The 23,211-nt window shown below is 47.1% G+C and overlaps 1 protein-coding gene across 10 annotated transcripts; it reads left to right on the top strand.

Moving 5' to 3' along the window:
• Positions 1-7,874: 7,874 nt before the first annotated feature.
• On the top strand, positions 7,875-22,992 carry SF1 (splicing factor 1). 10 transcript variants are annotated; one of them, XM_070427431.1, is made up of 14 exons: positions 7,875-8,637; positions 10,290-10,418; positions 13,370-13,445; positions 16,627-16,779; positions 17,123-17,212; positions 17,566-17,749; positions 17,835-17,950; positions 18,056-18,163; positions 19,342-19,522; positions 19,775-20,048; positions 20,367-20,426; positions 20,534-20,713; positions 21,453-21,657; positions 22,079-22,992. In XM_070427431.1, the coding sequence occupies exons 1-14, from the start codon at positions 8,253-8,255 to the stop codon at positions 22,206-22,208; spliced, it is 2,271 nt and encodes a 756-aa protein (XP_070283532.1). In that variant the 5' UTR covers positions 7,875-8,252; the 3' UTR covers positions 22,209-22,992. The 10 variants fall into 10 exon arrangements, with proteins under 10 accessions (XP_070283532.1, XP_070283523.1, XP_070283524.1 ...); XM_070427432.1 differs by having other exon boundaries at positions 7,880-8,283; XM_070427422.1 differs by lacking the exon at positions 22,079-22,992 and having other exon boundaries at positions 21,453-21,904.
• The last annotated feature ends 219 nt before the right edge of the window (positions 22,993-23,211 follow it).

The raw sequence follows: 23,211 nt of genomic DNA, 5'->3' as shown, positions 1-23,211 counted from the left end.
ACCACCTATGGCTGACCTCGTGCTTTGCATTGTCTTTCTCCCCCATTTCCCTCTTAAGGGCTCCCTGCCCTGGGAGCCTCCTGTTGCCCCAGGCACTGACGAGAGCCTTTGGGCCAGTGAAGCCAAGAGGAGGGATGGCAGCTGGCCTTGCAGGAGGGTGGTGCAAGGCAGAACCAGGGCTGCAGTGGGTGGGAGGCCCTGGGTCTGGGAGAAGAGCTGGAGTTTGGCCCCACCATGTCCCTTCTGATATTCAAGGCAAGTGTTTAAATAAGAACTTCTCTACACCTGGTGGGCTGTTGGGAGGTATTTGATGAGTGAGTGGTGGGTAGATGGCAGCTTATGTGAAGAGCCCGTAGCAGCCCAGTCCCTACAGCCCTTGGCAGGGGCCCCAGGCAATCCCATGGCTGTTACACTGTCCCCCTGTCCACACTCCAGCAGAGCCCCAGCTGCTCCGACTCCTAGTGACTGGGTTTCTCAGCTGAAATGTGGAGTCAGACCAGAAGTCAGCCCTGTGCACTGGGCGCACTCGCCTGTGTGCTCTGATAGCTAAAGGGCCGAGTTCAGAAGGGGAGGCTGCCCCGCGTGGCGAGCATCTCAGGCCGAATGGTGGGCTGAGGGCTGCGCTTCCTGACTTTCCATTTCCTGGTGGAGGTGGAGGGTTAGTGAGGAGCCAGTAGTGGAGGTGAGAGCCTGACAGCAGAGGACGGATCTGCCCACAGAGCACCAGCGGCAGACAGTACCCCCTCATGGCAGGTCTCCCCAATCCTGGGCTGCCACCCTGGTCTGAAAAGGGGAGGTGGTTGGGGACTCTCGGAGTCTAATGTGCCAAAGCGGGGGTCTGGTAAAGCTAGCACCCTGATAAAATATCTGCTGATGGCAAAGGCTGGCCACGAGCCAAAGAAAAATCAAGAAGCCAGGAAATATGCGCTGAAAGACTAAAACTACAGCCAGCTCGGCTTCCTTCTCCCCTGTAACACCGCAGCAGCACTGCCACTGCTCGCACCCGCCCTCTGACAGCTGCCTGGTGCACTGGGCTGTGTGGCTCGTTGGGTGGGTGTTCTCTCACGCACTACAGGTTCCATTCCCAGTCAGGGCATTTCTCTCTCCCTCTACTTTCTTTCTAAAAATCAATAAAAATACTTAAAATAAATAAATAGAAATAAAATCTGTCCTGGAGAGCTTTCCATGATCCGTGCCTCCCCCCCCCCCTTTTTTTTAATAGACAGTGGTATTCCATTATATGGGTTTCCTGTAACGTGTTAATTTACCGTAATTAGATCCCCACTGATGGGAATTTGTTTCTACTATTTTGGAATTAAAAACGATGCTGCAATAAATATGCCAAATGCCACCGGCATCGTCAAGTGTCCATGAGGACAAATTCCTGGAGTGGCACAGCAGGTGCCCTCCCTGGGCAGGAGCCTCTGGGATGGGTCGGATCCACCTCTCAGCCATTCCACGGGTGAGGGCAGAGGGGGGCAGCCCAGGTGTCCAGGAAGCTGGCCCACACACCCGTCTGGTGAGGGTCAAGAGGAGAGGTGACAGCCAGAAAGGGGCCATGTTCACTGTGCCACGCCCAGCATCTGGTCACTGCCTGGCGCATGCTTTCCGCGGGAAGGAATGAGCGTGTTGTGAAGAGGAAGCTCTGGAGTCAGGCCCCTGGACTGGGTGAGCTTGCTGAGCCGTATTTTCCTGGGTGTATCATATCAAGGTCTGCCTGCAGGGCTGTCAGGAGTATTGAAAACACCCTAGTACGCAAAATGCAGCAACACAGATGCATCTCAGAGATGTATTAAACCAACAAATTGCATAAAACTACATACAGTATTACAATAAAACTACACATGTGTTACACACATGTTGGTGATACACATGTGTTAAAACTCCACTAGGTATTGTTTGGTGATACACATGTGTTAAAACTCCACTAGGAGGTCAGAAGAAGAAAAGGCACAAAATGCAAAATGCTGATCCCTGTGAGGGGAGCGAGGTGGGGTAAGTACCCCAGGAGTCTGCAGAAGGTATTGGTGATATCTTGGCTCTCAGGCTGGGTGGTAGCTTCACGGTGCTCCATTTATAACTCCGTTTCTAGCTCACCTAAGGCGCACACATACTTTTGTGTGTATCAAATCCTATGTAATAAAAGATTAGGTTGAAATGTTTTAAAGTAATCACATAAAAATTAAAGCCCTATAATGGTTTAAAAAATGAAAACAAAAGCTAAGATAATCCTTCCCTAGATAAGGACCTCAAGTGGAGATGATGACATTGTGGGCAGATCTTTCCCAGTAATTGCTTCCTCCTATTGTTTCCTTTAAAAAAACAGCTTGATGGAGAATAATCATCGGCATACAATAAACTGCATATATTAAAATGTACTGTTTGATGACTTCAACACATATATACCACACCTGTGAAACCATTACCACAACCAAGATAAACATCTCCATCACCCCCGAAAGCTTCCTCGGCCTCCTTGTAGTCACACCCTCCTGCTCTTCACCTCCCCATCCCCGACTAACCACTGGTCTGCTTGCTGTCAATAGAGATGAATTTGAATTTTTTGAAATTTATATAAATAGAATCATACACTATGTACCATGTTCCTCTCTGGCTTCTTTCACTAAGCACAATTATTATTTTTTTAATTCTTTATTAGTTAAGGTATTACAAATGTGTCCTCATCCCCTCCATTAAATCCCCATCCACCCCCCAGCACAATTATTTTGAGTTTCATCCATGTTGTTGCATGTATTAATTAATAGCCATTCCTTTTTATTGCTAAGTAGTATTCCACTGTATGGGGAGATACCAGTTTGCTTAGCTAGTCACCTGGTGAACATTTGGGCGGTTTCCAGTTTGGGACTGTTACAAATAAAGCGGCTATCAACATTCATGGACCTGAATGTGTGTGGCTATATACATTCACTTTGGTAAATGCTATGGACAGAACAGGGGCACTGCAATTAATCTAACGGAAAGTAACCTCACAGGGTGATCTGATCATAAATTCTAATTGGGCAGGTCATGGTGGGCAGTCGCCCCCCCAGGTCTATGAGAGATTGACCTTTGCCATAAGCCAGGCCTGTCCATTGTTCTTGTGCATTTAGGGTAACACACCCTGGAAATGCTAGAGGTAATCCGCAGACCCCTCAGAGGTGTGACCACCCTCAAGGGAGCCCCTTTTTTGTCCAGTATGTTGTCAATTTGGCTCAAATAAAACTCAAACTCATACTGGTTTGGACATGCTTACATCGACAACATTTTGGAATGGAAGGACTGGATTATATGGTAGGTCTGTTTAACTTTTTAAAAAATATGTTTTAATTAATTTCAGAGAGGAACGGAGAGGGAGAGAGAGATAGAAACATCAATGATCATTGATCGATTGCCTCCTACATGACCCTTCCTGGGAATGGAGCCTGAAACCCAGGCATGTGCCCTTGACCGGAATCGAACTGTGACCTCCCATTCATAGGTTGACGCTCAACCACTGAGCAACATGTGAGCAACAGAGCATGTCTTACATTTTTAGACCATGAAGCACATTTTGAAAACATATTGGGTCATTAAAAATGTATTGGATAACTTTCAGGTTCTTGTTTTCCTCTCCAGCATTATCGCTGATAACGTGTGCTGGGTATCCTTCCATAGCTTTCTCTATAATCATATAACCATATGCAAACATACACACATATATATGAGGTTTGTTTTACAAAGAGAAAATCATGTAATGTAGTATATTTACCTGCTTCTTTTCTCATTTAAAAACAAAACAGCCCTAGCCAGTTTGGCTCAGTGGATAGAGCGTTGACCTGCAGACTGTAGGGTACTGGGTTCGATTCCAGTCAAGGGCACGTACCTTGGTTGTAGGCTCCACCCTTGACCGGGCCCTGATCCAGGCTCATGCAGAAGGCAACCAATCGATGTGTTTCTTTCACATCCATATTTCTGTCTTTCCCTCTCTCTTCCACTCTCTAAAAAAGTCAATGGGAAAATATCCTCGCTTGAGGATTAAAAAAATAAAAATTTAAAAACAATCCTTATGTCAAAGTGACACATTTTATTTATTTATGTATTTATTTATTTAAGATATGTTTTTATTGATTTCAGAGAGGGAGAGGGAGAAATAGAAACATCAATGATGAGAGTGAATCATTGATTGGCTGCCTCCTGCACACACACACCCTACTAGGGATTGAGCCTAAAACTCAGGCATGTACCCTTGATGGGAATCGAACCTGGGACCCTTCGGTCTACAGGCCGACATTCTATCCACTGAGTCAAACTGGCTAGGGCAAAAAATAATATTAAACAAAAAACCCCCACCACAGCCTGGCTGGGTAGGTCAGTTGGTTGGAATCTCATCCCATACACCAAAAGGTTGCGGATTTGATACCTGGTCAGGGCACATACCTAGAATGTTGGTTGGGTCCCAGGTCAGGCCATGTACGGGATAAAACCAACTGATGTTTCTCATATCAATGTTTCTCTCTCTCTCTCAAATCAATAAAAACATATCTTCAGGTAAGGATTTTTTAAAAAATGAATTCTGCTTTAGAACCAAAAACAAACAAACAAAACCTCAGCACATTAGTCCTTCTGGGTCAGGTGGTATGGGGTTAACAGCTTTTCAAGGCTGCCTAATTCCAGGTTATGGATATTTCAATTTGTTGAACCATTCACACATATATCTTTTTGTTTGTTTTTTTAATCCTCACCCGAGGATACTTTTCCATTGATGTTTAGAGAGAGTGGAAGAGAGAGGGAAAGACAGAGAGAAATATCAATGTGAGAGAAACACATCGATTAGTTGCCTCCTGCACGAGCCCTGACCAGGGCCGGGGCTGGGGAGGAGCCTACAGCCAATGTACATACATGTCCTTGACCTGCGTCAAACCCGGGACCCTTCGGTCCGTAGTTCGATGCCCTATCCACTGAGCCAAACCAGCTAGGGCCACAATATACCTTTTTAATATGTTTTTATTGATTTCAGACAGGAAGGGAGATGGAGAGACAGAAACATCAATGATGAGAGAATCATTGATCGGCTGCCTCCTGCACGTCCCCCACTGGGGATGGAGCCCACAACCCAGGTATGTGCCCTGATGGGGAATCAAACGGTGACCTTCTGGTTCACAGGTTGACACTCAACCTCTGAGCCACACTGGTTTGACAACCACTCACATATTTTTAAAAAATAATAAAAAATATATATTGATTTCAGAGAGAGGAAGGGAGAGGGAGAGAAAGATAGAAACATCAATTTGATGAGAATCACTGATCGGCTGCCTCCTGCATGCCCCTACTGGGCATCAAGCCCACAACCAGGCATGTGCCCTATAAATGCAGAAGACAACACATTACCTTATATAATCACATGCGCTGCTTTGGGGGCAGATTCCCCAGAGAGGGATTGCTGCAATGAAATGGTTTATTATTTTCCTTGAAAGAGATGTACTTTTTAAAAAATAATCCTCACCTGAAGATATTTTTTCAGGGAGGGAGTGAGGGAAAGAGAAACATCAGTGTGAGAGACACAACAATTCCACATGAGTCCTGACCTAGGGTGAACCTGCAATCCAAGTTTGTGCCCTTGTCTGGGAATTGAACTTGCCACCCTTCAGTGCCCTGGCTGATGCTCTATCCACTGAGACACAATAGCCAGGAAGGGGTACAATTTTAATAGACAACAGAATGCTTTCCAAAAAAGACCTTCATATTAGTGTCAGCCCATTTGTCTTCTGCTCTTTTAATGATCATATAAAGAGATCCTTCATTATCACCTTAATTTGCATTTCCCTACTAAGAGTGTTGGTCCCTTTAACATTTTTTGCTATTTGGACTTGCTTTTCTGAAACTTGCCTATTTGGCCTTAACCGGTTTGGCTCAGTGGATAGAGCATCAGCCTGTGGACTGAGAGGTCCCAGGTTCGATTCCGGTCAGGGGCATGTACCTTGGTTGCAGGCACATCCCCAGTGGGAGGTGTGCAGGAGGCAGCTGGTCAATGTTTCTCTCTCATCGATGTTTCTAACTCTCTATCCCTCTCCCTTCCTCTCTGTAAAAAATCAATAAAATATATTTTTTAAAAAAAATTTACTATAAACTCTAAGCTGTAGTTTAAAAAAAAAAACTTGCCTATTTGTAGTCTTTTCAAAAATTAGTTATTCCGTGGCCACATATCTCAGTTGGTTAGAATATCATCTGGATAGACCAAGGTTGCTGGTTCCATCCCCAGTCAGGGCACATACGAGAAGCAACCAATGGCTCAGTGGTTGAGTGCCCACCCATAAACCAAGAGATCAAATTTGGATTCCGGGGGCATGCAGGAGGCAGCGGATGGATGAGTCTCATCATTGATGTTTCTCTCCCTCTCCCTTCCTCTGAAATAAAAAAAAGAAACAACCAATGAAAGCATAAATAAGTGGAACAACAAGTTGATGTTTCTCAAATCAATAAAAATTAGAAAAAAATTAGTTTTTAAGACTTCTTTGCATATTAAAGATATTAACTCTTTATCAGGTACGGCAACTGTTTTTGTAGCTTATTATTGTCTGTTGACTTTTATCATAGTTTCAATGTATCTGGTAATCAAGTACATCTTTTCTTCATAGTTTGAGTTCCCCCGTCTTCATAAACTCTCTACCCCTGCACTACCCTGACAGCCTAAGTCAGCGGTTCTCAACCTGTGGGTCGTGACCCTTTGGGGATTGAATGACCCTTTCATAGGGGTCGCCTAAGACCATCGGAAAACACATATATAATTACATATTGTTTTTGTGATTAATCACTATGCTTTAATTATGTTCAATTTGTAACAATGAAAATACATCCTGCATATCAGATATTTATATTATGATTCATAACAGTAGCAAAATTACAGTTATGAAGTAGCAACGAAAATAATTTTATGGTTGGGGGTCACCACAACATGAGGAACTGTATTAAAGGGTCACGGCATTAGGAAGGTTGAGAACCACTATAAGTGGTTTCATTGTTTCTATTTAGGACTGTGTAACATTAGCTAAATCTTTTCCCTACTGAACTGAAATACCACCTTTGTGGTATTTTTACCCATAAACGGGGAATCTACTTCAGGGCTCTGTTTCACTGACGTCATTCCTACATCACATAGTTTTATTATTGTCTTTTATACTGTGTATTATCTGGAAAGGCAAGTACCTCCTCAACCTTGTTTACAAGTTTCCCCACTATTTTCCCAAATGATTTTAATATGATTTAGTGAACCACACGTTGGGAGTCTAATGAAACTGCATATTTGTAAACTCATTTTAGAATTGACAAGTTTACATTCTTTTCCGCCTAAGGTTATATGTTCCATCAGCTCAGGTTTTTAATCCTTCAATTAGCGTCTACTTTATAGCGATTTTTTTTTTTTTTAAAGAAGCTGGGAAACTTTTTTTTTTTTTTTAATATATTTTATTGATTTGATTTTTTTTTTTCTCAAAGAAAACAGGATGTCCTTTTCTACCTGTGGTGTCAACGGACCCCGTTTACGGACACGTACCGGACCCGCCCCCTACCTCGGTTCCGGGTTACGAGGGAATCGAGGACTGACGTCACTTGGCGCTCACGCTCCAGACCCGGGAACGAAGGTGAAGCGAGGAGCGGAGGCGACTTTGCCCAGTCTACGCATGCGCACTCCTCCCCCGCCGTAAAGCTCATTGGCCGCGGCTTTTCCGCCGCGACCTCTCGCTTACTCCCAAATAGAAAACGCGACAGCCAATCTCCGGGTACTACGACGCAACCGAGTTTAAGCCTATCACGTTCAGCCAATGAGAGCGCGCTTGCAGCCGACGTCATAGTTTGCCCCACCCTCAGCCCTCCTTCCTGGACGCCGAGCTCAGTTCGCGCAGTAACAAATGAAGTGCGCGCTGCGACACCTCCCAGCTCTCCAGCCTCGGCCGCCATTTCCTCGCCAGGCCTAACGGTCCGGCCAATCCCAGCGCACAGCGAGAAGGACGGAAGCTCCGCCAATCGGAGGCCGCCGATCCGACCCTTCGCCTCAGGCCGGCCCAATCCAGGCTTCGGCCCGTCGCCCCCAGCCCGCCCCCGTGGCGCCCTCTCTCCTCCCTCTTTGTGCGTCTCGCGCCGCCGCCGCCGCCCGCCGCGTGAGAGGAAGGGCTCCGCGCGTTCCGCGGCAACGCAGTCGAGTCCCCTCCCCCCGGAAGGTTCGCTAAGGAGAAGCCGCCGCCGAAGAGGAGCCGCCGGTGCGGGTCCCCGGGGGCGCCATGGCTACCGGAGCGAATGCCACGCCGCTGGGTAAGCTGGGCTCCCCCGGCCTTCCTTCCCTTCCCGGGCCTAAAGGGAGCTTCGAGCCGGTGCCACCGTCTGTCCCCGGGCCTGGGGCGGGGCTGCTGGTGCCCGGGCCGCCGCCTCCTCCACCCGTGGGGGCCCTGACCGCGGCCTTCCCCTTCGCGGCGCTGCCTCCTCCTCCGCCGCCGCCGCCTCCTCCCCCCCCGCCGCCGCCGCCGCCGCCCTCCCCGGGCTCCTCGTACCCGCCGCCGCAGCCGCCCCCTCCGCCGCCGCTCTACCAGCGCGTGTCGCCGCCACCGCTGCCGACACCCCAGCCGCCGCGTCAGGACCAGCAGCCGGGCCCGGCCGGCGGCGGAGGAGGTGAGTCGGGCCGAGAGAGTGCGAAAGGCGTCGCGAGAACGGGCCCGGCCAGCTGAGGGGCGCGCGGCGGCGGCGACGGCGACGGCTGCACGCGGCAGGGGCGCGCGCGCGCGCGCGCACACGGGGAGACCCAGGCGGAGGCGCCACGGGGCGCGCGGCCTGTTTCTTGTACCTTGAGTGCGCACGCGCGCTGGGGAAAAGGCGTGGGGGGGCGGCTGAGCGGGAGGTTTGCTGTGCGCAGGCGCAGTGCGCTGCCAGGCTGTAGGGCCCGAATGAGAGCTGGGGCCGGGGGTCCCCAGTTGCTCTCCAGCCCCAGGTGGAGGGGAGAGGTGTGGTGGGGGTCGGGTGGGTGGATTGGGTCCTGGGAGTGCACGTCCCGAGGGTGTGAAAGAGTGAAGTCATGACGTGGAACCCCTTCCTGGTTGTGGAGGAGTCAGAGAGGGAGAAAAGTACCTAGAAGAGCTATTTGGACTGTAAGGCAGGGTCTTCACTACGGAGAACGGAAGAGTGGGGAGTCTTCAGGACGTTGCTGGCTCATCTCCTGTGGCTCTTTGGGGGTTGGGGGGGAATTCTGTTTTCTAGTTGGGGCTTCACCCGGGGCCTGGACCCCCTGGGAAGTAGGATGACTTGTATGTACCAAATGTGTAGGGGATTTATGTTTATATATCAGGGAAGAAGGGTTTTGCTATTATAGTTTGTTCTTTTTTAAACTTACTCTTTTTAAGAGAGGAAGGGAGAGAGAGAAAGAGAAACATTGATCGGTTTGCCTCCCCTATGACCTGGGCTGGGGATTGAACCTCTGCATGGGTGACTTCCAACCACTGAGCCACTTTAGCCAGGGATTTTTTTGAACTTAAGGTGTCAGACACTGTACAAATGGCCAGGAAAATTGTTGATGTCAACCAAACTTTTGAAGAAAAAAGTTGTCTTGGGGGGGGTGGAGAAAAGAAGGAAAAAGGATACATGTAAAATTTTAGACAATAAATAAAAGAAAAAAAGAAAGAAAACATTAAAAAAAAAAAGGTAGTCTTGAAGAAACTTGCTATAGATTTATGGAGATCTGGCCTAGTTAGAAAGGTTGGGAAGGTGGTGATGGGAGGAGCCAGCAGGTTGCAAACTTGTTTGGTTATTCAAGGATGATGTAGTATATTATATATTATTATATATCTTCTCAGCACTTTATTTCCCTAACTAAAACTTTACCTATTAAGATTTGTTACCTTGTTGCCCTGGTCGGTGTGGCTCGGTTGGGCGTTGTCCAATGCACAAGTTTGCCAGCTCCATTTCCCATCAGGGCACATGCCCGGATTTTCGGGCTTGATCCCTGGTGGGGGGCTTGCAGGAGGCAGCTGATCCATGTTTTACTCACAGTGCTGTTTCTCTCCCTCTCTAAAAATCAAACTATTCTTTTAAAAAAGGATTTGTTACCTCTTCACATCACAGTTTCTCTGAAATGTTAACTTTTTGGACTCAGGTCCACCCGTCTCTGATTTCTCAGGTTTGGCTTCCAATCTTTGCTTATTTACGTTTTAGGTCAAGTTCTCAGTTTCATAGTCTGCTGAGCTACGTGTAATGTCCTAAGTATCCTGAACTGCCTCTTGGTAGTTATTCTGGTGGTTGTGTTTGCATCTTACGAACTTTATTTCCTTTAGACTTCCCAAGTAAGAAGCGGAAGAGGAGCCGCTGGAATCAAGACACAATGGAACAGAAAACGGTGATTCCAGGAATGCCTACAGTTATCCCCCCTGGACTCACTCGGGAACAAGAGAGAGCTTATATAGGTAAATACACGTTCTGCACCCAAATGCATTTTCAGATTGTTAATATTCTGAGCGACACTTTATTCGTTTAGTTTTGAGACTTTAAATTTTTCTATTTTGAGATAATGTATGGCCAGGTGTACTTTCATGACTTTGAAATAATTCTTCAGTTTTTGCTGTGTGGGTCCTGCATTTGCAGCTCCTTGTTATGGTCTGTTGGTAACAGCAGTGTTCTCCATGAGTACCAGGAAAGTAGAGGGGCCCACTTAGGAGTTAAGAGTAGCCCCCAGTTTAGGACCCCACACCTTCAGCTGCTGTTACTGCCAGTTGGTGAGGTGAGTGTCTTATGCCTCTGTGGACACGGCCCCAGTGGAGAACACTGCAGGTATTGTAAACCAAGTACCTTTTTCACAGCATGGCCTTTCACCGTAATTTTACATTTCTCCCTTCCCTTAAAAAATGGTCTTTTACTTTTTATAGGTACTTTCTGAAAGGAAAAATACTCAGTTTAATCAAAAAGTTGTTCTGAAAGTGTTTACAGTTCACCCCCTTTTTATCATTTTGTTGAGTTTAACCTTTCCTTCAGCAATTTTTTTCCTGGTTTGGTCTTTGGAGAGCTGTCTTAAAATGAGGGCTCTTGTATTTACCACTAAAGAACTCTGCTGGGAAAGGGATACTACCTGGATATGGAATCTTACCTATTGGGAACTTTTAAGAATTAAGAAAGGCTATCCACATTGGAAATGAAATTAACCTCAAAATTACCTTTTTTAAAATACAAGGTTTTTAATGCAATTTGACCTTTATTTGTGTACCTCTGTTGCTGTCTCAAAATTCACTTGATAAACATTTCCTACTAACCAAATAAACACCCCCTTTGGAGTAAATTAGGGCAATGGTTTCCTACACCTATCAGGCTATGGCCTTCACAAATAAAAAGCTTCAAGGCTGGCTTGTTATTCTTGAGGATCATAGTGTCTTACATTTTTTAGACTGCTGAGAATTTTGAGGTGTTGGAATTGTCTAATATTCACAATATTTTCTTTCCCCCACTGTTCCTATTTACTCCGGCCCAGTCTCTTATGTCTCTCTCATGTTAGATCTGAATCTTCACAGCCTTGTGAAAATGTCCTTTGTGGAGCAATATCCCAAGAATAACAAGCTGACTTAGAAAATGGGAAAACAAACTCATTCTTTACATCTCCAGTTCTCTTCCTGTGGAAGGAGTTAATGCACTGAGCCCTAAGGGCTATTTATAGCTAATTTATAGCTAGAATCAAAGTAACTAGAATCAAAGCCTGGGCTAATGTAGATTTCCACTCCAAGGAATATAGCAACCTTGATTTAAGTGCCAGCTATTTCCTCACATTAGACCCCACTATCCCTGCAGACCAGTTAAGAGAATTGTCACACACACACACACACACACACACACACACACACACACCCATAGGAAGGTGGCTTTCACTTTTAGTTGTTCTTAGAACTTAACTGCCAAGTCAGAACTTTTCTGGCATAAAAGAGCTTAGGAGCCATTGTCTTTACTTCTGCCTCACAGTACACACTGCCTTATACAGAATGCCCCCATGTTTTTTTAATATTGTAGATTTTACTTTTGTCTTCAGAGTTTTAATGGGTGTGTGATACAGCTCCTGTGGGATGTATTTATTTATTTGTTTGTTTGGTAATCCTCATCTGAGGATATTTTCCCATTGATTATTTTTTGAGAGTGGAAGGGAGGAGGAGAGACATTGATGTGAGAGAGACATCGATTGGTTTGCCTCCCACACGTGTTTTGATGGGCTGGGGATTGAGCCTGCAACCAAGGTATGTGCCCTTGATCAGAATCGAACCCGGGACCCCTCAGTCTGCAGGCAGATGCTTGACCCACTGAGCCAAACCGGCTAGGGCTCTGGGGTGTATTTAAATTTGGAAGGGTATCTTGGGGTAGACCTACATTAATCCTGTCCTGGAGCTATTTCAACTTTAACCCAGCCAATAAGGCTTGCTCTTAAGCTGTTCAAAACTCTCAGATGCTACAGAGGTAAGAAATAAGTGGTGATTCAGCATGCTGAAGAAAGTGATTTGGCTCTTCAGGTCCTGTTATTTTGAGTAAAATCAGCTGGGTAGCATTTCCCTGGAGTCCGAATTTTGTGAAAAACCCTCATTTCTCTTTTTCATGTACAGTCTCATTTGTCAAGGTCAGAGGGTCACACATTCTCCTTGACCCACACTTTCAATCCTCTATACCCCTACTTTTACTCCCACATAAGGAGCAAGTCTAAAAATAGACTTACCATAACTGGTTTGTTAAGGTATATGGATTGTCATCTAAAATTTGAATAAAAGCAGAAGGTATTGGGAGATTCCTACTAGTACGGATTTGGTGTACAGAAAGTATGTATGAACTGTGAAGTGTTGAATTGGTTATTAACTGTCTTCTTTAAGGAATTTTTAACCTTGTATCAATGAAAATAATATTTGCTCAACTGGTATTTTTCCTTGTCCCACGTTAATTGGGTCTCATTTGGGGCTATGCTTAATACTATGAGGAAAAATTAGCTCTCAGGAGTCTTGCCCTCAAAGTAATTTGGTGGGAACAGGGTATTGGTGATAACATACATGGTTTGGTTCTGGGTGCCAATTGTTAAAACCTTGGTAGGGGGGAGAGGTGAAACACCTGATAAATGCTTTGATATTAGCCATAGTGAACAGTCTATACTGCTAACCCCTCTTCAAACAAACTGTTTGCTTCCTTAAGTGATAACCATTTTGAAGTGAAAAATACCTATAGATGTAAATGGACTCCTGCCGATAGATGGTTGGGAGTTTTGCCTCAATGTGTTCACTGATCAGTCGTCCCTTTCAAAGTCTCCGAGTTCTTCATGCTTGTTGTTGAGATTTGAGATGTTTTTTGGTAACATTGTCTTTTTTCCATCCTTTTTTTTCTTTCCTAACCTGGTTTCTTCCAGTGCAACTGCAGATAGAAGACCTGACTCGTAAACTGCGCACAGGAGACCTGGGCATCCCCCCTAACCCTGAGGACAGGTTGGGAAACAGTTTTAACCAGCTGACAGTAACACTTTTACCTTTTTCTCAATAACGTTTTACTGGTGGCAACATGTTGTGTCAGTGCAATAAAATCCTAGTAAGACGACTGGTACTCTGATCATTCTGGGGAGTAGGGTTTAATTAGCAATATATGTGGTCATCAGCTAGAAATTGGAATGAAACTTAATTACTAGCAGAATAAAAAGTTACAGGAAAATGGATAACTGGTTTCTAATTTGTAAGCATGTATATTTTAACCTGCCTTGCCCACCCATAAGGACAGTGAGTGGGCCATTGCCAGCCTTTTCAATACCTGCTTTGGCTGAAAGCCCAGGGTGTAGAGGTTTTTCTCACAGGTGCACGATGCAGGAATTAAGAATATTTTTGAGCATCACTGAATTTGAGCAGGCCAGAAACTCAGTCTGCTCAGCTCATTGCTATATTGTTCCTGCTCATGGTTTTGAGATGGTTTTAAAATAGACGAGATTTCTAACCAATTTCCTTCACTGCCAGTTAATTTTCAGCCTTGGCCATTGCCTGGGGCATTAGGAGGGGCCAGAATATTCCCACCTGTTTTGGGAAGGCTAGCTACCATCCCTACATTACCACCACCTCTCCTCCCCCTTTTTAAGGGGAGTGTGGTCCTCCAACAGCTGTGGTCATGCTATCTCAGTTTAAAATTTCACCTGTGAAAAAAAAGCCAAGGAAAGTGAATTTTAAAATATATTTTTTTTTATTCCAGAGAGGAAGGGAAAGGAAGAGAGAGAAACATAATGAGAGAGAATTGTTGATCAGCTGCCTTCTGCATGCCCCACACTGGGGAGCAAGCCTGCAACCCAGGATGTGCCCTGGCCTGGAATTGAATCATGACCTCCTGGTTCATCGGTCAATGCTCAGCCACTAAACCATGCCAGGCGGAAGTGAATTTTTTAAGCAGTAATTTTATTGGCTGATTGTGGTCTTTGAACAGTTAAAACCTGGTCCATTTACTTAAAAGGGCAATATGCCTTCCTCTCAATGAAATTTCTCTTAGTGCGTGTAGCATAGTTGAAAGCATTTTGCTTTAAAATGTAGTGTTTTTGGCTTTTGTTACCCAATTAGTAACTTGTTAAATCAGGAAGATGTATTGGTTTTAGAAGCCACTCTTGCACATCTTTCTGCTGCCCCTTGCTAGGAAACAAGTTTAATGACTTTAATTTGTTTATATTATTTTTTTACCTGTAGATTTTGGTTGGAGGGGGTTGTGTTTCATGTTTCTTGGCTTTTTTTTTTTTTTTTTAGATTTGTATTATAGGTTACAGACCACAATTGTTAAGTGCCATTTTTGGCTTTTCCCCCCCTTTAATAATATACCTACAGGTTACCAGGCAATTCCTCAAAGGGTTGAATTTTTAACAAACCTTTTTTCCTGGAGAACTGGGATTAGAATTTAGTTGATCTATACGATGCTTACTCAAAGTGAAGAAGTTGGGCCAATCTAACCTTTAGAATATCAGCCTTTGTATTTCACAGTCATAATTTGGGAGGAGATTAAACTGTTGTGAGGCCTTTAAATGACCAATTTGTACTGATAAAACTCATTTTGGTGATTAGCTAGAAATGCTTAATTCTAGACAGTTACCAGGGGGGAATTAGGAACGTCAAGCATGCTAGAAATAAAACCAGAGCAGACTCTCTCTCTCACTTGTATTCAGTTTGAAAGAATCCCTAATACCTGATTGGTTTTTCTTTTGAGCCCAGGTTGGAGGGAAATGCATGAGTTTCTTAACTTAATAAGATTATTTCTTAAGAAGGTGTATTTTCAATATTAAGCCACTTTATGCCATTTTGATGTTGCTTAAGTTGCACAATTAAAAATGTTTTTAAATTGGTTGTAGATTTAAATGTATAAGGTGATAGTCTAATAAACTGGGGTATGCTCGCTTTTGTTCACTATTACTGGATTGTGCTAACAGTTTATACAAATGCTAGAAACGGAGGTGTCATTTAGCCGTCATTAGCCATGAACAAACCTGACCTTTTATTCCATCGTGTGTGTAACAGATGACATGGTTCCCTTTAGGCTGAAGACAGTGGGAGCAGCCGAGTTCAGTCCTTGCTCTCCAACTAGGCAAGGTTCTCTCAACTAAACCAAGGGTGTAGGAGTCTTGACTACTTTCAGGATGTTTTTTAAATAACCTGATCCACATGGTCTCTTCCCTTCTTGCAGCTGCTACTAAATTTTCAATCAGAATATCAAGCTATGGTCCTTTTTGTAATCTTAACTTAGAATTCTAGGAGTGTAATTTCTCTTTTTTTATTACCGCAAAATCCAGCTGTGGTAAACTGACCATTTTATCATTACTATTTTTTACTTGTAGCAACAGCATTTTACTCCTTGAAAAGCAGAGAGAGAGAAAATCTGCTTTCTGGACTTGTAAACTCTGGTGGAGAATCACAGGTTTCCCCTGCTGTTTGCAGGTTCAGACCTTAGACAAGTACTTGACCAAGTCTCATTTGCAGCCTCTCTCAGAAGCTGCGTTAGCACTTTAACGTTTTTCTTTACCCAGACTCCCCAACATCGAACAGCCAGAAAACAGGTTGACTCCTGGGCCTTGGACACAGCCAGTCAGGCCATTGAAGGAAAAGCAGAGACGAAGCCTTGCACCATCTCTCCATTGTGGGGGCCAAGTAGCTGCACTAGCCTTGAGTCCTAGTTGCATTGGGTTGAAGAGTTCATATTTACTATGTGGAGGGGACATACACTTCCTGACAGGACGTGAACTCTGCGAGAGTTCACGTTTTACATAAACTTGGGGTTTTTGTGGTTCATAAAGTTGTAATATTGTAAAATTTTTTGCAAATGATAGAAAATCCATATTTGGCAAGAAGACTCCAGATAGTACTGTCCTTGTTTGCAGTCGAGAGGTTTTTCCAAAGGACAGACTAAACCCTCATCATTTTTAGAAAAAAGAAAAACCATTTTTTTTGCCTTTCTCACACACACCCCTGTCCCCCTAATGTTAAGCTTCCATCTCCCCATTCCACACGATCTTGAATAGCACACGTTATGGTCAGTTCCTCCGAAGAGTGTTGTGTTAGGATCTGAGGCAGAGGGGCTGGGGAAGACTTATTATAGCCCATGTGGGGATGACAGAATAGTTAAGGTAGAGCAGTAACGGTGGTCTGTTTCCCACAGGTCCCCTTCCCCTGAGCCCATCTACAATAGCGAGGGGAAGCGGCTTAACACCCGTGAGTTCCGCACGCGCAAGAAGCTGGAAGAGGAGCGGCATAACCTCATCACAGAAATGGTTGCTCTCAACCCTGACTTCAAGCCACCTGCAGATTACAAGTAAGCAGGGGGGCTGGGTTGTCTGGGATAAGGACACATGAAGAATGTGTGTGACATGGTAGAACATTAAAAAAAATAGACTTAGTGATTTCAGGAAGAAAGAGAGAGAAACATCAATGATGAGAGAATCGTTGTTGGGCTGCCTCCTGCACACACCACACTGGGAATCAAGCCCGTAACCTGGGCATGTGCCCTGCCTGGGAATTGAACCCTGACCTCCTAGTTCCTAGGCCAACACTCAATCACTGAGCCACGCCAGCCAGGTGACATGGTGAAACATTTGGTACTAACTTCTCACCTCTTACCTCAAATCACCAGAGTCAATGAGTCTTTTCTTCCTTAGACCTCCAGCAACACGTGTGAGCGATAAAGTAATGATTCCACAAGATGAGTATCCAGAAATCAACTTTGTGGGGCTGCTAATTGGGCCCAGGTAAGTAACTTCTAGCCTATGGGATAGAGAATTCCTAAGAACCTGTGAGGTGTGTTTATCTTGTGCCAAATTGGGTGCCATTGGTGGCACCTTCCTGTTTTGGGTAGGACCTTCACTTTGGCTGAGTTCATGCCTTCCTGTGAGAAAATCTCTTTAACATCCTCATTTTACTTCAGGGAAGTCAAATCTTAAGGATTGCTGTGGCTGATCTTAACTTAGAGATCATTGCTTTCTTGGTGGGGAAATCCAGTTCGCTGCACTCGTGATTTCCTGCCAGTGCCTGATCAGCCCACCTCTGTCCCCTTGGCATGTGAATTTGCATATAACAACTCAACCTTTTCTGCATCTGATAGAGGGAACACATTGAAGAACATAGAGAAGGAGTGTAATGCGAAGATAATGATCCGGGGGAAAGGGTCTGTGAAAGAAGGGAAAGTTGGGCGCAAAGATGGCCAGATGTTGCCAGGAGAAGACGAGCCACTTCATGCCCTGGTTACTGCCAACACCATGGAGAATGTGAAGAAAGCAGTAGAGCAGGTGAGGGAACCAGAAAGGAAGCCTCTTGCCAGAAATCTAGGTGGTTGTCTTAGCACTGAACGTAACTGTCCATTGTGTCTATTAGATAAGAAACATCTTGAAGCAAGGGATTGAGACCCCTGAGGACCAGAATGACCTTCGGAAGATGCAGCTTCGGGAGTTGGCTCGCTTGAATGGGACCCTTAGGGAAGATGATAACAGGTATGTGATCAGTTTAGAGGGGAGTGCACCAGAGACCTGAAAAATCTATTGAAGTAGGAGGGGGTTGGCTATAGCCCTTAAGTTGACTTTTTTTTCTCTCAACAGGATCTTAAGACCCTGGCAGAGCTCAGAGACCCGTAGCATTACCAATACTACAGTGTGTACCAAGTGTGGAGGGGCTGGCCACATTGCTTCTGATTGCAAATTCCAAAGGTGAGGGAGGGCTGCAGTCGTGGCTTGCTGGTAGCCTTTGGTGTACAGGAAGCTCTTCAGCACATTGGCTGGTTGCTATTAACTAGTGGATCCAAGAGAAGCTTTCCTTTCTGTGCATGTAATGGTGTGGCTTAAAGTCCAGGATGATTAGAAACAGCCTGTGCAGAACACTCCTATTTTGTTGTTCATCCTGAGCCCAGGAAAACTGTAAACTTCCATCCTGGGTATGGGGAGTTGGTCCCCCCCCCCCCCTTTTTTTTTAAAATCCTCATCCAAGGATGTTTTCATTGAGAAAGGGGAAAGGGGGGATAGAGAGAGAGAAACATCGATGTGAGAAAAACAATGATCAGTTGCCTCTAAAATGCACCCCAACCAGGGATCGAACCCGAAACCTGGGTGTGTGCCCTGACCGGGAATTGAACCTGTGACCTCCAACCAATTGAACTACACCAGCCAGGGCAGGATATAAGTGCTTTTACTGTAGCTCAATGTTAAATGCCGTTTTTGCTGCCGAAGATCGGTTTAAGAACACCAAATAATGTAAGGATTTTGACCAGTTTTGCAAGCCAGCATTTGATAGCAACATTTTTTCACTTGGAGTGGCTTTGTTAAGGAAGTCCTGGTATCTGTGTTCCAGTCTTGCATAGATTTCTTTCCCTCAGACTGGAAATGCAGAATTCTTTGTTTAAATGTTTTTATTGACTACAGAGAGAGGAAGGGAGAGAGGGAAAGATAGAAGCATCCATGAAAGAAACAACAACATTGATTGGCTGCCTCCTCACAACCTGGATATCTGCCCTGATTGGGAATCGAACTTGTGATCCTTGGGTGCATGGGATGATGCTCTGACCAATGGAGCCACACTGGCCAGGGCTGGGAATGCAGAACTTGATGAAAGTTGCTACTTAGAAGAACCTGCACTTTCCTGTCTGCATGGCTGGTTATGGTCTGGTGCTCACCGTCTCCCTGATCTTGGCCCCGGGTCTCTGCTGTGGCAGAGCGATGTGTAACCCCAGATACCCAGTTGGGCACACAATTGAAGAGCTGATGAGGCTGTTTTAAAGAATGTGTTAGAAAGGATGATTCAGTTTCCTCAGCTTTCTTGTGTAAATTCCTCAGGGTAAAAGTTTCCTCCTTAATGATTTCCCCTCTCTTTGTGACCCACACCCCACCTTCAGGCCTGGTGACCCGCAGTCAGCTCAGGATAAAGCTCGGATGGATAAAGAATATTTGTCCCTCATGGCTGAACTGGGTGAAGCTCCTGTGCCAGCATCTGTGGGCTCCACCTCTGGGCCTGCCAGCACACCTCTGGCCAGTGCGCCTCGGCCTGCTGCTCCCGCCAACAACCCACCTCCACCGGTGAGCTTCAGGCGCTGGTTCCCATGGCCTGGTCCCCATCTTCCTCAGAGGAGGGGGTTATGGCCCGGGATTTTGGGCAGAGCAGATTGTGGACATGGCTGGCAACATTGTTCTTTCGGGATGTCAGATGTTTGGGGATCTCACTCTGGGAAGATTCTGTCCTTGTGTTCTGGTCCTCTGGCATAGCCGAGAGAACAATGTTGCCACCAGGGGGAGCAGGCAGGGACGTTGGCAGGAAATGCTCTCACGTAGTCTCTCATGTCTACCACCCAGAGCCGCCCACCCTGGATGAATTCTGGCCCTTCAGAGAGTCGGCCCTACCACGGCATGCATGGAGGTGGTCCTGGTGGGCCTGGAGGCGGCCCCCACAGCTTCCCACACCCATTACCCAGCCTCACAGGTGGGCATGGTGGGCATCCCATGCAGCACAACCCTAATGGACCCCCACCTCCTTGGATGCAGCCACCACCACCACCGATGAACCAGGGCCCCCACCCACCTGGGCACCATGGCCCTCCTCCAATGGGTAAGTAAGTGTCAGACCAGAAACCTTGGGGCTTTGGGATAAGCAGGAGTTAGAGCTAGTTGCTGTGAACTAGCAGCAGTTCTCAAAGTGGCTGAGTGTTGCACTGGGTCTCTTGTCAAGGCTTGGGCTCCAGGAGGAGCAAGACTCCATCTGATTCAGGAAAGGGTTTCTGTGTGGGGTCAGCACAGGCCTCTCATAGAACTGCTCTTGTAAGGGCAGTGACTGCAGGATGTGTGACTGTAAAAGCTATTGGTAGGGGGCGACTTCCCTGGCCAGTTCAAATGTCCTGCTAAGTCCCTGCTCTTTCCTTCCATCAAGATCAGTACCTGGGAAGTACGCCTGTGGGCTCTGGGGTCTATCGCCTGCATCAAGGAAAAGGTAATGGAGCCTGACATCTCGCTTTGGGGCATCACCTAGGCCTGGGAATGAAGGGAGGCCTGTCCCAAATCTCCCCTCCCAGAGGCCTGACCCTTTCCTTCACCTAGGTATGATGCCGCCACCGCCTATGGGCATGATGCCGCCACCGCCGCCGCCACCCAGTGGGCAACCTCCTCCCCCGCCTACTGGTCCTCTTCCTCCATGGCAACAGCAGCAGCAGCAGCCTCCACCACCCCCTCCGCCCAGCAGCAGTATGGCTTCCAGTACCCCCTTGCCATGGCAGCAAAGTGAGTGGCATATTTTGGGCTTGTGGGGGTGGGTGGGATGGGGGGTGGGGCTAAGAGGAATGAGAGAACCTCACAGCTCACACAGGCAGGCCAGCACCTTAGGGTGAGACTCTGATCTCTGCTGGGGGTGAACACAGAAAGGGCCTTGTGGCCCCTGGGAGGTGTCGGGGAGGAGATCTGATGTTTGGCGTGGTTGTGTCTGGGGTCATCTGGGGGGGCCTAGAGGGGACCTGCCATAGTAGGGTGTCAGAAGTCCAGGCTCTCACTGGCTGAATGAGCTGCTGGCTGGCTCAGTTCTGTGCACATGGCCAGGGGTGGGTGGTGCATGCGAGTTTTGGAGAGGGATGTGATTGGGGCCTGAGAGACTGGGGATGGTACCTGGCAGTGGGAGAGTAGCTGTGGCCTTGAGATTGAATGTGCCGTTCGGTGGTGGCGGCGGATGGGCGGAGGGATGTCAGAGCCGGTTCTTGTGTCTGGTACCTTCCTGTCAGCCCTTCCAGGGGACATTGGTGACAAAGGGCTTACTTCGTTAAGCCCAGAGACCTTGAGGCTGACCCTAGGGTAGTCCTGCCCACCCCTTCACTCCCCACACCAGGACAGCCCCGCCCGCCCGCCCCCCACCACCGTACAGCATGCAAAGCAAGGAGCAGGCGCCCCTCGCCCCCATCCCAAGGCAGCAGCCGCAGAGAACCGCGGTGTGCCCCCGCGCGTGTGACCTTGGGCTTCTTTACCACCCCAGATACGACGACTACCACCACGAGCGCTGGCACAGGGTCCATCCCGCCATGGCAACAGCAGCAGGCGGCTGCCGCAGCTTCTCCAGGAGCCCCTCAGATGCAAGGCAACCCCACTATGGTGCCCCTGCCCCCCGGGGTCCAGCCGCCTCTGCCGCCCGGGGCCCCTCCCCCTCCGCCGCCTCCGCCACCTGGTTCCGCCGGCATGATGTATGCCCCACCTCCCCCTCCTCCGCCTCCCATGGACCCTTCTAACTTTGTCACCATGATGGGCATGGGGGTGGCAGGCATGCCGCCCTTCGGGATGCCTCCAGCTCCCCCACCGCCTCCACCACAGAACTAGACTCGGTTTTTTAAGAAAATATATATATTATATAGAGAGAATTGGTCTTGTTTAAACACACGCCGAACCTCACCATATGGAGCCAGACATTGGGACGCACGCATGTGATTGTGTGCACGCATGTGTGTGTGTGCACGCACCGGGCTGGGCCAAGCGACTGAGGACGGGCAGGTGGTAGTAGGGGCGCCAGCTTGGGCTTTCCTGGCGCCCCGTAGCATCGAGTGTCTTCTTTGTCTTCTTTCTCTCCTCACCCAACTCCCTTTGCCTCTCCCCAAACCGGGCCACCAGGATCCCTCCCCGCAGCAGCGATGGCCCGAGCCATGAGAGTGAGGACTTTCCGCGCCCATTGGTGACCCTTCCAGGCAGACAGCCTCAGCAGCGCCCCTGGTGGACAGGATGGTTCGGCAAAGCAGCCTGAGTTATTTTTGTGGACGGAATCGGAACACGCTGGCTCCATATTGTGAAATTTTTATTAATTTTTTTCTTTTTCCTTTGTTATTTCCTTATCTCTTCCTTTCTTCAGACTCCGTCCAAGGAGATGCTCTCCCCGGTCTTCTGCTGCAATCAGATTACTTTGCCTTTTCTCCATTCCTCATTCTTCTCTTTCCAAGGAGAGAGGAGCAAATGGTTTTAGGCCAAGGCCTTGGCCACTAATGTCAGGCTAGTTTGGACAGGGGTGTCCCTTTGGTTCTAAGATTTCCAAGGTGCCATCGCCACCCCAAGATTATTACTATTTTTTTTAAGTGTGGAACTTTGTGTCTGCTACCCTCATAGAGTAGAGGCTTAATCTCCAGGTCCAGGATTCATGTCCATCCTGACACCCTGCCAGCAGTAGGTGTGGCTGCCCAAGCCACCTTGGTCTTGTCTGCCAGACCAGGTCGTTTCCATGTTCCTGAGCACCTAAGCTGCCTCATATTCCATTTGTTCCTCTCCTTCCTGGAAGGCTTCCTTTTAAATTTTCTTTTAATTCCAAATGTCTGGATGTTTTGCAGTGTCTAGGGTGTTGAGCCCCTTGTTTTTTTCGTTCTGCTCCCCCACCCCATCCCTTTTCATGGAGTGATTATGTTGACAATAATGTATAACGCGCGTTCTCTTCACTGGTTTATCTGCAGAAATTTCTCTGGGCTTTTTTTTTCCAGTGTATGATTCAACACTGCGTTAAAGGGGGATGTTCCATTGAATAAAAGAGCAGTGTGGTTTTCTGGGTCTGTTTCTTTATTTTCTCTTAAGCCTTCTCCCCCCATTATCAGCAGCACTGGTTACCTGTTCCCACAGGTAGCACCTGGCCCCTGGGAACCTGTGGGACATTCGCTAAGGAAGCCTCCCGCCTGCCTGCCTGCCTGTGGGTTTGCTGGTGGAAGTGGAGTATGTGGGGAGCCCCACACCCTCCCCCTGTGTATAGTTAACAGCTGAGAAACCAC

The sequence above is a fragment of the Myotis yumanensis genome, unplaced genomic scaffold, assembly GCF_028538775.1.
Source record: "Myotis yumanensis isolate MYYU_CA2020_CCGP unplaced genomic scaffold, mMyoYum1.0.hap1 SCAF_10, whole genome shotgun sequence".
NCBI classification, from domain to species: domain Eukaryota; kingdom Metazoa; phylum Chordata; class Mammalia; order Chiroptera; family Vespertilionidae; genus Myotis; species Myotis yumanensis.
The sequence above is the reverse complement of the archived record's forward strand: the minus strand, read 5'-3'. Positions and strand labels throughout refer to the sequence as shown.